The sequence below is a fragment of the Pecten maximus genome, chromosome 18 (assembly GCF_902652985.1).
Source record: "Pecten maximus chromosome 18, xPecMax1.1, whole genome shotgun sequence".
NCBI lineage: Eukaryota > Metazoa > Mollusca > Bivalvia > Pectinida > Pectinidae > Pecten > Pecten maximus.
In genome coordinates, this window is record NC_047032.1 from 7,200,176 (window position 1) to 7,217,386 (window position 17,211).

A 17,211-nucleotide genomic window follows, 5' to 3' on the forward strand; every position below is an offset into this window, starting at 1 on the left:
TAATTCTGTTCCTGAATCCGAGTACTCACAGCCTACCACTACACCATTTGGCTCTTTGACTAAGCAGCATTTGAAGCAAAGAAGCAATTTCTCCTTCAGCACCACTGCGATACCTACTTCACTACATGTACAAAATTAAATAGACACAAATGATCAGTACCTATCAGAAAGATTGAATTTTTACCAAAATGAAAGTTAAGATCACCAATTCTGGTACACAACTTTGAGCCATTATATATATATCAACTGGTTTTATTGGACATTTTGTAATGCTTGCAGAAAATTATCAAAGTTACTGAATTATCTCCCTTATTCTTAGCCTTCTGAAACACATTGGACATACATCTATCATGTTTCCACGACAACAAGGGCAGACAACAACACAGATCCAGAGAGTAGTGAAGTGACAGTAGACTAGCAGCCCAGCCTCTGCAGTTACTCACAAGTTCAAGGTTATCCAATATCATATGAAGCTATAACATCCTTATATTACCAAGTCCTCAAATAAACTGAAAATTGCAATTGTCAATTAAGGTTATCAAAACTGTACATTCAAAACTCAATTGCTTTATGGAATGTAATGCAAATTGTTCAATTTTGTTCCCTGCCGGGAAAACAGACATTATATTTGTTAACATTTGTCACTAAATACAAATCTCATATTTCAACCTCTAACTCTTCATCTTCATTATTTTTTCAAATCTTGTGGGGTAAAAGCAATTTTAACATTACAAACATTATCTAAATAACATTTTACCTTACAAATGTGAGTAACTGTCTGAGACACAGGCAGGAGTCTTGAGTTACTGGTGAGATAGACAGAAGCACGGATAGCCACTACAGAGTATACCCAATTAACACCGACCTTTTTATGACTAGAAACAACTGGTTATCTCCCCTGGTCAAAAGGGAGACAACTCTATACATCAGAGTCGTTGAACTGTCGTCGTACAACGACCCCATCCACTTCTGCAGGTGAATGATCGGAGCTCAGTGTTGTCAGAACTGTGGACGATTGATGGATATTTGGAACTGATTTGGCATGCCCGGAATTTGACCAATCAAAACTGTCGGTATATGACACGTATGTTGGGAGACACCAACTGTTACGCGAGGGTATTGGTTGGTATTTGGTTGTTGCATACTTGTCTTCATTGACGTACACACACGTTGGACGTGAGTATGTGCTCGATTGAGCGAGGTACTTACAACTCTCCTCCTCATCTCCATACATGTACAGGTTGATGCAGGAAAAAACAAAACCAATCAACTGAAATGAAAAACAAAACAATTATTTGATTACTTTGAAACAAAACACACATTAAATATTATAATGATCTATTGCTTTTTCTTTTTCAATTAGTTGAGGGACCTATTTTTTTATATATGGCACATACCTCACCTAGATGAACTTAAGAATGAAGTTCCATTTAAAAAATAGATAAGAAGAAAGAATCAAATCAACAGAAGGAGTGACGAACCCAACATTAACCTTTAATGTGCCCAGTTCCGGCGGGGGAATATTGAACGAAAAAAGCAAAACAAGCAGGCTAGGGGTTTACATAAATAATACTCACCGCTAGCAAACATTGTACTCCAGCGTGTATCACCTCTACGTAGTAGTATTCGAGGAGACAGCCTTTGATGACGTCCTCGGGTGGAATGTTACGACTAGAATCCTGGACGGTATTTGACAACTTCCAGGAAGTGTTGGTAATTTTACAGCCAATACCATTCTCCAACCACCAACTTTTGTTTTTCGTACCAATACTAAGAATATACAAGTCTCTTTTCTACAAAAGAAATTAATAACAAATTAATTTAAAAAAAATATATCTGCCAAATTCATCACGGCATCAGTTTTTAATTCTCATGTAAAATTATTACAGTATTTAAGCCTTAAAATTGAAAGATTTTCATGAAAAATTTCCTCCAGTCACCTTTGTTTAAAATAAAATCAAATTGACATAAAACTATTTGAAAATCTTTCAATTTTTTTTCAAAAATTAACATGGTTTAACTTTTTTGATGACTGCATGATATGTATATATACTAGTACTAGCTCAGCTTATAAAATAATTATCTGAATTTCTGGGAATTCCTTGAAAAGCTATTATATATTAGGTAATTCATATCATGCCACCATTTTGCAGTTACTTCATTTAGTTTAAAATGTAAAGTTTGGTATGTGAGAAGTTCTATAAAGCTACTAGATTTGTTGATGGTCTGATTTTATCAAAAGTTTGTATATATATGCTGAAAGAGTTTTAAATTCCATCTGATAATATTTTCATTATTGTCATGTTTAGCAATTGTCATTTATTTGAGTAATTCAGATTTATTTTACAATATGAGTTTTTGTAACGTCCTTTTGATGGTAATTTGCAATTGGTAAGTTAATGAATGATGACAGTGCACATGTCACGGGAAATTTGGTTTTATTGTTACTTTTCATTTAATTTCTACCTACATATATATATGAGGTATCAACCATAAGATGCACAGAAATTTTACATGAAGAATGTCTAAATATTTCTTTTTCAACACACAAAATTTCAATAAAATGAAATCATGCATGATTGAAGGCAAGACACGCAAGTGATTGAAAAAAGTTGAAATTACAAAGAAATCGCGATTTGGTTGTTCAGAAAGACTTTTGACCCAAAACTTTATAATCCTCATGATCATATGCATATGCTTCTAATTATAATTAGTCTATAAATGGATCACCATGAATAACTTATACATATATATATATCTAAAATAGATTTATATCTAGTTGCTCTGATCATGTCTACAACAAATTATACATGAATGATCTGGGATATCGATGAAGCCGTTACAATTTACCTATATAGCTACAGACCAAAGCCTTCAACAACAGAATTTAACATATCTATATAACATACTAGAATTTTGATTATATATATGTTATTCTGATGATAAAAATTAACACCAAGCAATAATTAATCATGATAGGTGAAAACCGTCACTGATTTTTTTTCATTGAACAATTTTTTTAGATTTACGTGTTAATTTATACATATATATCTGGAGCAGGGATTATTTTGGGTTAAAGGGACATCACGGTAAACCAATTTTTATTTTGCATTTTTTCATATTATTGGGTATATCTTTAAAAAAAATATCCTTATGAACAATAACCATTCGAATTTGATGATATATGTATATAAAAAACACCAATTATTAATTATAAAAAGGTTATCACAATTCGTTGATCAATAGTCTGAATATGCAAATTTTGTGACATATACGTTATTATACGATAACACGCATGCGCACAACACACTAAAACACCTGAAAACAAAAATGGCTTCCAATGTGAATCGACTGCGGTTGAAAACGATAACAGCTTCCGCAACGAAGAGAATAATTGGAAAATGGGTCAAACACAATCCTAGAATTAAACTAGGGAAGCAGTACAATACAGTTCAAACATGAAAACAGCAGTAATACGGACGCCGCTCGTATTCTGCTTGATTGCTGGATAGGAGGTCATGACAATCTCGGTAATATTTACACAAACTCGGTAATATGTATACAGTCTGTACCAGTACATCGCTACTGTCACTATACTATATGTACGGTGTTTACACTTATTTACACATAAATATATGTGCCGGAATATATACAGAACGTGTTATTTAACATTTAAACCACTGTATAATATCGTTGTCCAACTAATCCAATTCGCCTTGTAAACTATCGTGTGTTTGGGTTGCCTCGATTTCAAAACAGTTACGTGATGATTTAAAAATAATTTCCGCGCTAAATTTAGAGGGGGATTCCCAACTAAATCAAGTGGTCAAGCTGGACATGCGGATCGACTGTGAACATTGGGACAGCACAGAAACATAACTGGAAAGGAACAAAACACGTACATTCATTGAAAATTACAACGTTTTTACCGTGATGTCCCTTTAATTACCAAATGAATGGGTCATTTTCAAGAAAACAAACTATAAAAGAACTATGTTATATACAATTTATGGGCCATTTATAGAATTTAAAGGATTTTTCTGAATCTCGTGGGTCATTCAGGAAAATTGTGGGCCAATGCATATGGTCGCCTCTAAAATGATCCTTGATCCCCGAGTAATTAGCCACCTACATGTATAATTTATAGATAGAACACCACAGAAACCTTACAAACACAACACACATTTTACTGCTGCTCGATATTATGATCAGAAAGCATTAAGGGTCCAAAGTCCAGACAATATTGATCCACCTCAGTTTTTATTTAACTACTATAAAGGTATACAAACATTGTAGGGAGTATATATAGCGGCTGTTATAAAAATAAGCACAACACGGTTCAGCAACAATTGTCATGAAAAATGGACATTTATATATATGTGTACAGACTGTAAGTTACCTCTTAAAATTAGCTAGGTATATGAATTAAAATCATTTTGGATCTCATATATATAGACTGACCAACATCCTATATAAGCTAGCTACAGCTGCAGCTATAGCTATATTTTACCTTTAATTTACATCCCTGATGACCCCATACGTATACACACTCACTCGAACCCAAAACACTAAAGATTGACATATGGTACTCATTAATATTCTACAGTGAAGTGTCCCAAATTTAAATTAGAAGATGTTCAGTTTCATAATAATTTTAACTTCAAATTTCAATGAGACAGGAGAGCATTCCCTGAGGGCTTTCAGGGACTAATAATTGGCCTTATTCCAATAACGGAAATAATTTCAAATTTATTCCAAATTCCCAAAATCTTCCTTTTTGATTCAATACTTTTCTCAATCAAAATGATGAAAAGGCCCTATTACCAACCAGAGAAAAAAGACTACCTCGGAAGGTAAGATATGTATTTAATTAAAATTGGAAATTCTTTTTAGAAGTACTATAGTGTATTCCATATTTTACTATAATAAAAAAAAAAAAAAATTAATACAGGTCTGGTAAATAACAAAGATGAAGAATGTTTGAAATTGTGTTACCACAGAATCGAATAGAACTTTAATTTTGAGAGTATAATTTCAAATATATAAGATTTGGATTCCTGGTAAAGTAATTACAGTAAAACTCACTTGTGTCGAACACGGTTGAATCGAATACATCGGATGAGTCGAACGTTTCGTTCGGTCCCGATTTTTTCCCTTCTTTATCTTAGTAAATTAAGCACGGATGACTCGAACACTGTTGAATCGAATACTGCGGTTGTGTCGAATATATTTTGTGGTCCCTCCCTTCTAAACTATACCAAAATTTCCATTTTTGTGTCGAACATCGAGGCGTCATGCTGTCTCAGGTAAAATTTGCTGGCCTCGTCTGATTGACCGAGTGTGACCGATCACCCGTAACGGTGTAAACAGAGCCTATTATTAGTTTCCGGCTGTCGGTTACGCATCATCCCATTGTTTATACAGGTGCTCAGGTGAAGTAAAACGTTCAGGTATACATAACTAAGAATAAAATGTGCACGTTTTAGTCTACAAACCAATATGTGTTCTGTTTACTGTTTTGATGCACAAGGCCGCCGAAAAAATAAGGAAAAAGTAAACGATAAATTACATATCTTCCATCGAAAAATGCAAAGAAAAAAACCTGTCTGTCATTGATTTATCTATATATGCCTAAATTCTGAATACGAAGATGCAATAGTAACAATGATATGCGGGATGTTTTTACTCTGTTCAAAAGATTGTGGCAATGCATGATTATGCAGCCGATAAAACACTGACCGCGGCCTTCACCTTTGATACAAAATCAGCACGCGTACGGTCAATCAATTTTCCCGGACTGTTTATTGTTTAATATTGTTAAATTGGAGAACAATATAAACGGATTTAAAGATAAATAATATGAGTACAATATATACATTTATATTCTTATAATATATGTAACGTTTTCATAGAATATTATGCTGTCATTTGCGACTCCCATGTGTAAATCGTGTGTCTATGTCAAAGACTATTTTACGCATGAACTTTGTTTTTATCTGTAACTGTGCACAATATTGTTTATTAGATAAAGGAATAATTGTTATCATGTACAATTAATTAATTTCTTTGTTATTATGTATTGCTTATTTTCGACTAGGTTATCATGCAAGCACTTGTTCTGCATACAACCGATGATAGTCGAGTTTTGTCTCCGTATACAAACACGGATAAGTCGAACCATCGGATAAGTCGAATATTTTGCTTGGTCCCGTCGACTTCGACTTATCCGAGTTTTACTGTACAATGTATACAGATACATATAACGGTATGTTTAGTTGCAAGTATTAAAACATTTGAATACCTACAATTATACATAACATGTTAATAATTACTTTTACAATCGATATATATATATATATATATAAGCACATAATTATGAGTAAAAGAGCATTATTAGTTGTGTCAGCTGTGTTTTATAGATGTTTAGGGCTTCCTTGTTGGGCCAGCCGATCTAAACAGCTGATCATGGCATTAATAATGGATTACGGTTTACCATTCGGTTATTTGTCTAAATTTAGCTACATACATCATCCTATGAATACTGATCACCCCAGACAAGCAATCACCTTATAATTACAGCATGTCCTTGTACATGCACTGATCACATGGCCGGCACCATGTGAACTGTATATAGTACACGTCCATTTAAAGCTATAGGCTTCCTGCCATACACTGTATTTTCCCTGTAGGCCTATAATGTACATTAACTAATTTAGTATAGCCAAAAGATATTTTTATGTAATTAAATTGCAAGAATGTCGGACATAGCAATGTTTGCTGTTTTTCAATTAAGGACATTTTTTGATAATCTACAAGTCGATTCCCCATTGAAGGAAAAAAATACATGTTATTTAATCAACAAAGAGGTAATTAAAACCTGATTTCATGCAATACTTACTCTATTTAAAACTCCAACTTCCAGGTAGAGACAGATCACAAATACGTTCCATCCCAGCCAAATTAACGACCAGGTGCTGTACTGTAAACAATAAAAAATATCAATATTTTACTCATTGTGTTAAAAATCAACAAGTATTTTTACACCAGCATAATAAGCCTGAACAATGACTTTAAAAATACTTTTAAAAATTGTTTATATCTAGTTGCTCTGATCATGTCTACAACAAATTATACATGAATGATCTGGGATATCGATGAAGCCGTTACAATTTACCTATATAGCTACAGACCAAAGCCTTCAACAACAGAATTTAACATATCTATATAACATACTAGAATTTTGATTATATATATGTTATTCTGATGATAAAAATTAACACCAAGCAATAATTAATCATGATAGGTGAAAACCGTCACTGATTTTTTTTCATTGAACAATTTTTTTAGATTTACGTGTTAATTTATACATATATATCTGGAGCAGGGATTATTTTGGGTTAAAGGGACATCACGGTAAACCAATTTTTATTTTGCATTTTTTCATATTATTGGGTATATCTTTAAAAAAAATATCCTTATGAACAATAACCATTCGAATTTGATGATATATGTATATAAAAAACACCAATTATTAATTATAAAAAGGTTATCACAATTCGTTGATCAATAGTCTGAATATGCAAATTTTGTGACATATACGTTATTATACGATAACACGCATGCGCACAACACACTAAAACACCTGAAAACAAAAATGGCTTCCAATGTGAATCGACTGCGGTTGAAAACGATAACAGCTTCCGCAATGAAGAGAATAATTGGAAAATGGGTCAAACACAATCCTAGAATTAAACTGGGGAAGCAGTACAATACAGTTCAAACATGAAAACAGCAGTAATACGGACGCCGCTCGTATTCTGCTTGATTGCTGGATAGTAGGTCATGACAATCTCGGTAATATTTACACCAACTCGGTAATATTTATACAGTCTGTACCAGTACATCGCTACTGTCACTATACTATATGTACGGTGTTTACACTTATTTACACATAAATATATGTGCCGGAATATATACAGAACGTGTTATTTAACATTTAAACCACTGTATAATATCGTTGTCCAACTAATCCAATTCGCCTTGTAAACTATCGTGTGTTTGGGTTGCCTCGATTTCAAAACAGTTACGTGATGATTTAAAAATAATTTCCGCGCTAAATTTAGAGGGGGATTCCCAACTAAATCAAGTGGTCAAGCTGGACATGCGGATCGACTGTGAACATTGGGACAGCACAGAAACATAACTGGAAAGGAACAAAACACGTACATTCATTGAAAATTACAACGTTTTTACCGTGATGTCCCTTTAATTACCAAATGAATGGGTCATTTTCAAGAAAACGAACTATAAAAGAACTATGTTATATACAATTTATGGGCCATTTATAGAATTTAAAGGATTTTTCTGAATCTCGTGGGTCATTCAGGAAAATTGTGGGCCAATGCATATGGCCGCCTCTAAAATGATCCTTGATCCCCGAGTAATTAGCCACCTACATGTATAATTTATAGATAGAACACCACAGAAACCTTACAAACACAACACACATTTTACTGCTGCTCGATATGATCAGAAAGCATTAAGGGTCCAAAGTCCAGACAATATTGATCCACCTCAGTTTTTATTTAACTACTATAAAGGTATACAAACATTGTAGGGAGTATATATAGCGGCTGTTATAAAAATAAGCACAACACGGTTCAGCAACAATTGTCATGAAAAATGGACATTTATATATATATGTGTACAGACTGTAAGTTACCTCTTAAAATTAGCTAGGTATATGAATTAAAATCATTTTGGATCTCATATATATAGACTGACCAACATCCTATATAAGCTAGCTACAGCTGCAGCTATAGCTATATTTTACCTTTAATTTACATCCCTGATGACCCCATACGTATACACACTCCCTCGAACCCAAAACACTAAAGATTGACATATGGTACTCATTAATATTCTACAGTGAAGTGTCCCAAATTTAAATTAGAAGATGTTCACTTTCATAATAATTTTAACTTCAAATTTCAATGAGACAGGAGAGCATTCCCTGAGGGCTTTCAGGGACTAATAATTGGCCTTATTCCATTTACTGAAATAATTTCAAATTTATTCCAAATTCCCAAAATCTTCCTTTTTGATTCAATACTTTTCTCAATCAAAATGATGAAAAGGCCCTATTACCAACCAGAGAAAAAAGACTACCTCGGAAGGTAAGATATGTATTTAATTAAAATTGGAAATTCTTTTTAGAAGTACTATAGTGTATTCCATATTTTACTATAATAAAAAAAAAAAAAAAAAATTAATACAGGTCTGGTAAATAACAAAGATGAAGAATGTTTGAAATTGTGTTACCACAGAATCGAATAGAACTTTAATTTTGAGAGTATAATTTCAAATATATAAGATTTGGATTCCTGGTAAAGTAATTACAGTAAAACTCACTTGTGTCGAACACGGTTGAATCGAATACATCGGATGAGTCGAACGTTTCGTTCGGTCCCGATTTTTTCCCTTCTTTATCTTAGTAAATTAAGCACGGATGACTCGAACACTGTTGAATCGAATACTGCGGTTGTGTCGAATATATTTTGTGGGTCCCTCCCTTCTAAACTATACCAAAATTTCCATTTTGTGTCGAACATCGAGGCGTCATGCTGTCTCAGGTACAATTTGCTGGCCTCGTCTGATTGACCGAGTGTGACCGATCAGCCGTAACGGTGTAACCAGAGCCTATTTTTAGTTTCCGGCTGTCGGTTACGCATCATCCCATTGTTTATACAGGTGCTCAGGTGAAGTAAAACGTTCAGGTATACATAACTAAGAATAAAATGTGCACGTTTTAGTCTACAAACCAATATGTGTTCTGTTTACTGTTTTGATGCACAAGGCCGCCGAAAAAATAAGGAAAAAGTAAACGATAAATTACATATCTTCCATCGAAAAATGCAAAGAAAAAAACCTGTCTGTCATTGATTTATCTATATATGCCTAAATTCTGAATACGAAGATGCAATAGTAACAATGATATGCGGGATGTTTTTACTCTGTTCAAAAGATTGTGGCAATGCATGATTATGCAGCCGATAAAACACTGACCGCGGCCTTCACCTTTGATACAAAATCAGCACGCGTACGGTCAATCAATTTTCCCGGACTGTTTATTGTTTAATATTGTTAAATTGGAGAACAATATAAACGGATTTAAAGATAAATAATATGAGTACAATATATACATTTATATTCTTATAATATATGTAACGTTTTCATAGAATATTATGCTGTCATTTGCGACTCCCATGTGTAAATCGTGTGTCTATGTCAAAGACTATTTTACGCATGAACTTTGTTTTTATCTGTAACTGTGCACAATATTGTTTATTAGATAAAGGAATAATTGTTATCATGTACAATTAATTAATTTCTTTGTTATTATGTATTGCTTATTTTCGACTAGGTTATCATGCAAGCACTTGTTCTGCATACAACCGATGATAGTCGAGTTTTGTCTCCGTATACAAACACGGATAAGTCGAACCATCGGATAAGTCGAATATTTTGCTTGGTCCCGTCGACTTCGACTTATCCGAGTTTTACTGTACAATGTATACAGATACATATAACGGTATGTTTAGTTGCAAGTATTAAAACATTTGAATACCTACAATTATACATAACATGTTAATAATTACTTTTACAATCGATATATATATATATATATAAGCACATAATTATGAGTAAAAGAGCATTATTAGTTGTGTCAGCTGTGTTTTATAGATGTTTAGGGCTTCCTTGTTGGGCCAGCCGATCTAAACAGCTGATCATGGCATTAATAATGGATTACGGTTTACCATTCGGTTATTTGTCTAAATTTAGCTACATACATCATCCTATGAATACTGATCACCCCAGACAAGCAATCACCTTATAATTACAGCATGTCCTTGTACATGCACTGATCACATGGCCGGCACCATGTGAACTGTATATAGTACACGTCCATTTAAAGCTATAGGCTTCCTGCCATACACTGTATTTTCCCTGTAGGCCTATAATGTACATTAACTAATTTAGTATAGCCAAAAGATATTTTTATGTAATTAAATTGCAAGAATGTCGGACATAGCAATGTTTGCTGTTTTTCAATTAAGGACATTTTTTGATAATCTACAAGTCGATTCCCCATTGAAGGAAAAAAATACATGTTATTTAATCAACAATGAGGTAATTAAAACCTGATTTCATGCAATACTTACTCTATTTAAAACTCCAACTTCCAGGTAGAGACAGATCACAAATACGTTCCATCCCAGCCAAATTAACGACCAGGTGCTGTACTGTAAACAATCAAAAATATCAATATTTTACTCATTGTGTTAAAAATCAACAAGTATTTTTACACCAGCATAATAAGCCTGAACAATGACTTTAAAAATACTTTTAAAGTTGTTTAAACAATAAAGGTTCAATCTATTTAAGCCATTAACACTAGTACTGGCCAGCTGGGTATTTGTGCACTTAGATATCGATAATGATCATAAAATTTAAGGACACCTTTAAGCTTCAAAACTAAATATAGATCAAAAAGTCTAAGAGGTAAGATCAGCTTTAAAAAGTCTGAAAAACAGACCTTTTCAAATGTTTTCTATGGGAAATTTATAAATTTCAGATTTACAAAAAACAAACAGGAAAAAGACATCCTGGCCCCTGTACATGTATCATGATCAGTTCACAAACATTCATATACATAGACCTGCATTATTTTGTCACATCTGCATATACTCTGGGTTTATATTAATTACTACAGGCCTAAGGGATCTGTCCACATGCGACCTGCAGGTTAATTTCCATTTACACTATAATTATTACGAACCGTAAACACTTTGGTTTGGTTTGTTTTTGTTTAACGTCCTATAAACAGCCAGGGTCATTTAAGGACGTGCCAGGTTTTTGGAGGTGGAGGAAAGTCGGAGTACCCGGAGAAAAACCACCGACCTATGGTCAGAACCTGGCAACTGCTCCACGTAGGTTTCGAACTCGCAACCCAGTGGTGGAGGGCTAGTGATAAAGTCCCTTAACACAAAATTTAGAGTATCATAAAATAATTTAAGACTTCATAATCTTTTGAATCCTTACAATTTAGGAGTCTAATTATAATCGGAGTCAAAATTATACTCTCAGGGTTAACCCTGTCTTTAACTTCAATTTTCCTTAAGATTTAAGGAAAAAATCTTAGTTAAGGAACCTGAACGTTCTTAAATTCTGTAATGAGTTTAATTTGCTTCCTATATACATGTATATGGAAAGTTTTAAGTTCGGGAGCTTAATAAGGGAATATTGATGTCTTTTAATGATCATGAGTTATATACATATCTGATCATGAATAAAATTAATCTTCATGTAACATACGTATACCTGTATATATAAATACCACAAGAACAGCCTGGGGAGATCGAGATTGAGAACACTGATATGCATTTATGCATTAAAATCATGATCAACTAAAAATTTGAAAGTACGTATATGTACATGATCATGATTATGTAGCAGACGTTTGAAATGAACAGGTTTTCCTATGCAGTGACTTTAAGCTTCCTGTCCATAAACAAAGTTGTTAAATTAGCTCTCAAGGGTATATATATTAGTAACCGTATAGCTGTTATCACTAAATTCTTTAGATAACTCCAGAGTAGAACTAAACTCTTTACAATATAGGTATCAACTAGTCTGGTCTGTGTGTATCCAATTTCTTCTCTACTACAGAAACTCTGTATGTATTTAAATATATTATATATACATATATATATATATAGTCTTTGTATAAATATAGGTAATGCTCCAATTCCATCACATATTTGACCCCTGAACCATGCCCATGAATACATTAACAGATATATATTGTGGGGGATTGGAGTACATACTGTACATATATCGGTCTCTAGGCATAACATTACATCACACATATTTACATGGCTGTAACGTTAACTATATAGGCTTCAGTATACGTACTGAACTTTAGCTGCTTTCTGATCATTCAAACACTTACTTTGGACTCCAGTGCATGGTCTTTATCAATTGAATTTCAAATTAAAATTCTTTAAAATCTGCAGTTTTCATGAAAATTGGTTTCCAGTTGTATTTCGTTTCAAATTAAAATTCTTTAGAATCTTCAGTTTTCACGAAAATTGGTTTCCAGTTGTATTTCGTGGCCCAAAAACAGAACGGAAAGTTTTGGTGTTTGATGTAATTAGATCCACTTCAATTCAGCAACAATAGTATAGTGATTGATTATAGCTAGAATAATCACCAACTCAAGATTTTGTGTTCAATGATCAGCAGCCGACCTTTGTGATATTGATCAGTACATGATATATAACGATCATATTCCTTCTACATGATATCATTTATGTGTGAACTACACACATACAAAATAAATGGCACAGTAATTTATATAATCATGTAAACAACCATGTACATGTTTCGTCAGATCAAGACTCCAGCGAAAGATCTAGATCAAATGATATAACTTCAAAACATCTTTTTTCAAATTTTGTGAAATAATTCTTAAACAAATATATAATTACAATTTGTTTAAATTGCATTTAATTATTTTCACCAGCTAGTTATAACTAGATGGCATGATCAAATTTATTAGATAACCAATTCAATCCCCTGCTCTCTCTCATATATATTCTCAAACGTATATTTATCTATATTTTGTACCCAACATGCACTTGATAAAGACCAAATAGAAGATGGCTCAAACACTTATATCCTTCAGATCTTCATCTTCAAAATGCAACCAGCGGCCAGTGCATCAATCCTGATTAAGATAATACTTATATATAAGCTTACAAGCTGAAATGACCCTTACATTATTATAATGTATTAAATGTATTGAATTTGTGATATTGGTTTCAGTTGACTACTTAACCTCAAGATCTGACATTTCATGGGACACATAAAAATTCACCTTTAATTTAGAGTCAAAATATGTGTTAACTCAAATAGTGAAATAGACATGTGACCTTTCAAACTCCAAGATCCTGATTCAAAGTTTGCTGCTTGAGGATTGAAAAAAAGACTCAATGATCTATCATCTAATATCGAGACCCCTAGTCTGTATGATATCTATACTCCATGGGAGAGCTCATCAATTATCATCTGTAAGATCAGGATCATCAGTCTAACAGGACTGATGTTTAATCTCCAAGGAAATATATTGCATTGTGGTTTTTTTTGGTGATTCTGATTCTCTGATTTAGCAACAAAATCTGCAAGATCTCAGATTTTGTTCCAGTGATATATGCATGACTGTGTATTACATATATATATTATGGTGCAATATAGTAATCACAGCATGTGTATCAAATAATCAATGCATTGTTATAATATGAATTAATATGATCATGAGGTAACTGGTTTCATTGTAATCAGATCATTGCACTTTGAAATGATTCAAGACTCGTAAAAACCTTGATTTTTTGCTTGTTGATTTTTCTTTTAACAGGGCATCTAGTAGACCTTTGAGAATATGTTTTGACTCCCCAAAATGATATTTGACTCTTGAGATTGAAGTGGCATGTGTCCTGACCCTTCAAATTTCAGAGAAATAGTGATTTGACTTAAGCCGATCGGAAGTGAAAAGGTATTGTGGTCACCTGCCCGACCACGTGGGTTTTTGGATCTCATATAGAGATAGGTAGTCGGTTTCCTCCCACAGTAAGACCCCTCGCACGCTTCTATCCGGGCCAACAAGCATGATTAATATATATGTTAATATAACTTGTTTCGCAATTGATGTAAAATAAATAAAGTTTACATATATACATCAGTACAAATAAGTGATCCTCTTGCAAGAGGGCTCTCATTCACCACATTTCATTCATTCTGTAATTCATATCATTCTGTAAATCTGTAATTATAATTCATTAATTTCACTCTTCATTCATTCATTCTGTAATTCATTAATTTCATGATTCATTCATTCAACATACACTTCATTAATTCTGATTAAGACTTCTGAAATTACAGAAAATCAAGGGTTGCATGCCCTATTTCATATCATATACATCCACTGTTTTGGATGTATCCAAACTGCATGAGCTACAATTATTTATAAAGATGCATAACATGAGTCTTTTGTTGACCTTCACTACAATCATTACATAATTTTATTTAACTTAAATATATATTCTGACAGACTGTGTACAAGTCCTAGACACCAACCCCCATCAATATTGTAGTGTCTATGACCGATGTCATCTTTAAATTTACACACTTACCACTGCAATGAACTTTGTTCTGTACTGGTAAGCTCCAAATCCCTCCGATAATAACACACACTAGTTGAAAGAAATTTGCAATGATGGGCGCCCACATAAATCCCAGGAAATCGAACACCTGTCTCTCCAGGGTGCTCAGCTGTAAAATAAAACATTTTATCATCTTGGTGTTAAGTTGCATCAAATCGCAAATGATGTAAAATGTTCCATGTATGAATATGAGACTGACAACCAAATGTCAAACATATAGTAATTAAAATGACATCATTGAACAAATATAACCAGAATTTTTTTTTTTTTTAAATGAACATGTATTGAAATTAGTTTGGAGTACATACATGTATAATGTGAATATATATGTCCAGTTGTATTGTTGATGTACGGTATATTTAGTTTCCGGATTTGCAAAGGTTCAGATTACTTATATCAATAAACACAATGGATGACACCTTGGCAGTCGACCATTGAGAGTATTTTTTGATTCACCAGAATGAGATTAGACACTTCATGGGATTAAAGCTTAAGGGACTTGCTTATTTGTCAGACCCTTCAAATGTCTAGAAATAGTGATTCGATTTCAGAAACATTTATATGGGACAATTGCTTATCAATAAATATCTCTGATTTATCCATTTATATTAAGTTAAGTATATATGTGTCCTATCAATCTATTTTGTCTATATCATAAATGATTATATATGGCATGGGTGTACATGACAGACAAGGCAAAAACCTGTGGTCTTGCTGCGTTAAGCTACTGGATCTCATCAGAAATATATATTTCAAACAAAATAGGTATTTTGAAGCTTTGTTTAAATAGGCCTATGGCTATTGACGTATCTCAATCAAATATTCATCAGACATCTTCTCTGTAACCGAAGGAATAAAGATTCATGATAAGGAAATCCTTGCTGTTCTGTACATGTACATAGATCTATATATTTAGAACCTAGGCAATATTTCAAACCTGTAGAAATTATCTGAAACAAAAACTACAAGCTGTTGAATATAGTGTACATGTTTAGCTCACATGGCCTTACTTGATGGTTTAAATGTTCCTCTTATTTCAAACACCAAAAATTAAAATCCGATTACTGTGTAACCAAGGGGAAATACATGTTTCTGTCAGCAGAGCATATCAGTCACATCGACAGTTTTAGAGCACCAACACAATATACTACTGTAACCGTTGTACTAACACATACCTATCATTGGTATGATAATCCTTATTCGTTTATTTGATATCCGATATGTATTGTATTAATTGTATAACAATATTTTCCTGGATTTACGACACACTATTGAATACACAACACGGTTGACTAGACTCATAACTTACCAACTGAAGAATCAGAATTATTAGTAGAGTTGTGTAAAAGGCAGCATTGAAACACTTCCCGTGCCTCCCCATTTTTTAAAAGTTATTTTCTGTGTGTATTACATCACTTTAGAACCGATATCCATCTATGATTACATCGCCAAAAGGAAATAAACTCGATGGATATACCGACGAGTTGCTGTCATTATTATCGTAAACGGAACCGAACAATGCACTGAGTCATCGGAAGAGCCCGCACCTCAAAAAATAGTTCTATCACGATAGCTTCCCTAAAATATTTATTTATCCATAACACATACATGCAACATAAATATTTGGCTAACCTAAGTGAACAAATCATTTGTCTTTGTGTACCAATAATGTTTTTCATCCAAGCACATAAAAACATATTTCGAAAATAAATAAGCAAATAATCTTATGGCGTATGAATATATGGGAGCACTGACCTAGCCCTTCAGCATAGTACGAAAATAAAAAGAAACAAAACAAACGACAAGTAGATTGACTTTCAGATAAGATTTTTTAAATAACATTTTTATAACATGGGTAAGAAAGTTTCAAGGTTGGATACGTCTTCTGGTATTACGGAAATGAGGACTGACAGTTTTTATTCAATGCACA

The 17,211-nt window shown here is 33.1% G+C and overlaps 1 protein-coding gene across 1 annotated transcript in view; it reads right to left on the bottom strand.

Moving 5' to 3' along the window:
* The window catches only part of LOC117316140 (sodium/potassium-transporting ATPase subunit beta-1-interacting protein 3-like), a 36,476-nt gene extending 19,689 nt beyond the window's left edge, over positions 1-16,787 (bottom strand). The window contains 6 exon segments of the mRNA XM_033870644.1: positions 1,210-1,270; positions 1,578-1,793; positions 11,223-11,303; positions 15,252-15,293; positions 15,295-15,390; positions 16,591-16,787. Coding sequence (XP_033726535.1) covers positions 1,210-1,270; positions 1,578-1,793; positions 11,223-11,303; positions 15,252-15,293; positions 15,295-15,390; positions 16,591-16,662 — 568 coding nt within the window. The 5' untranslated portion in view covers positions 16,663-16,787.
* Between the last annotated feature and the right edge of the window lie 424 nt (positions 16,788-17,211).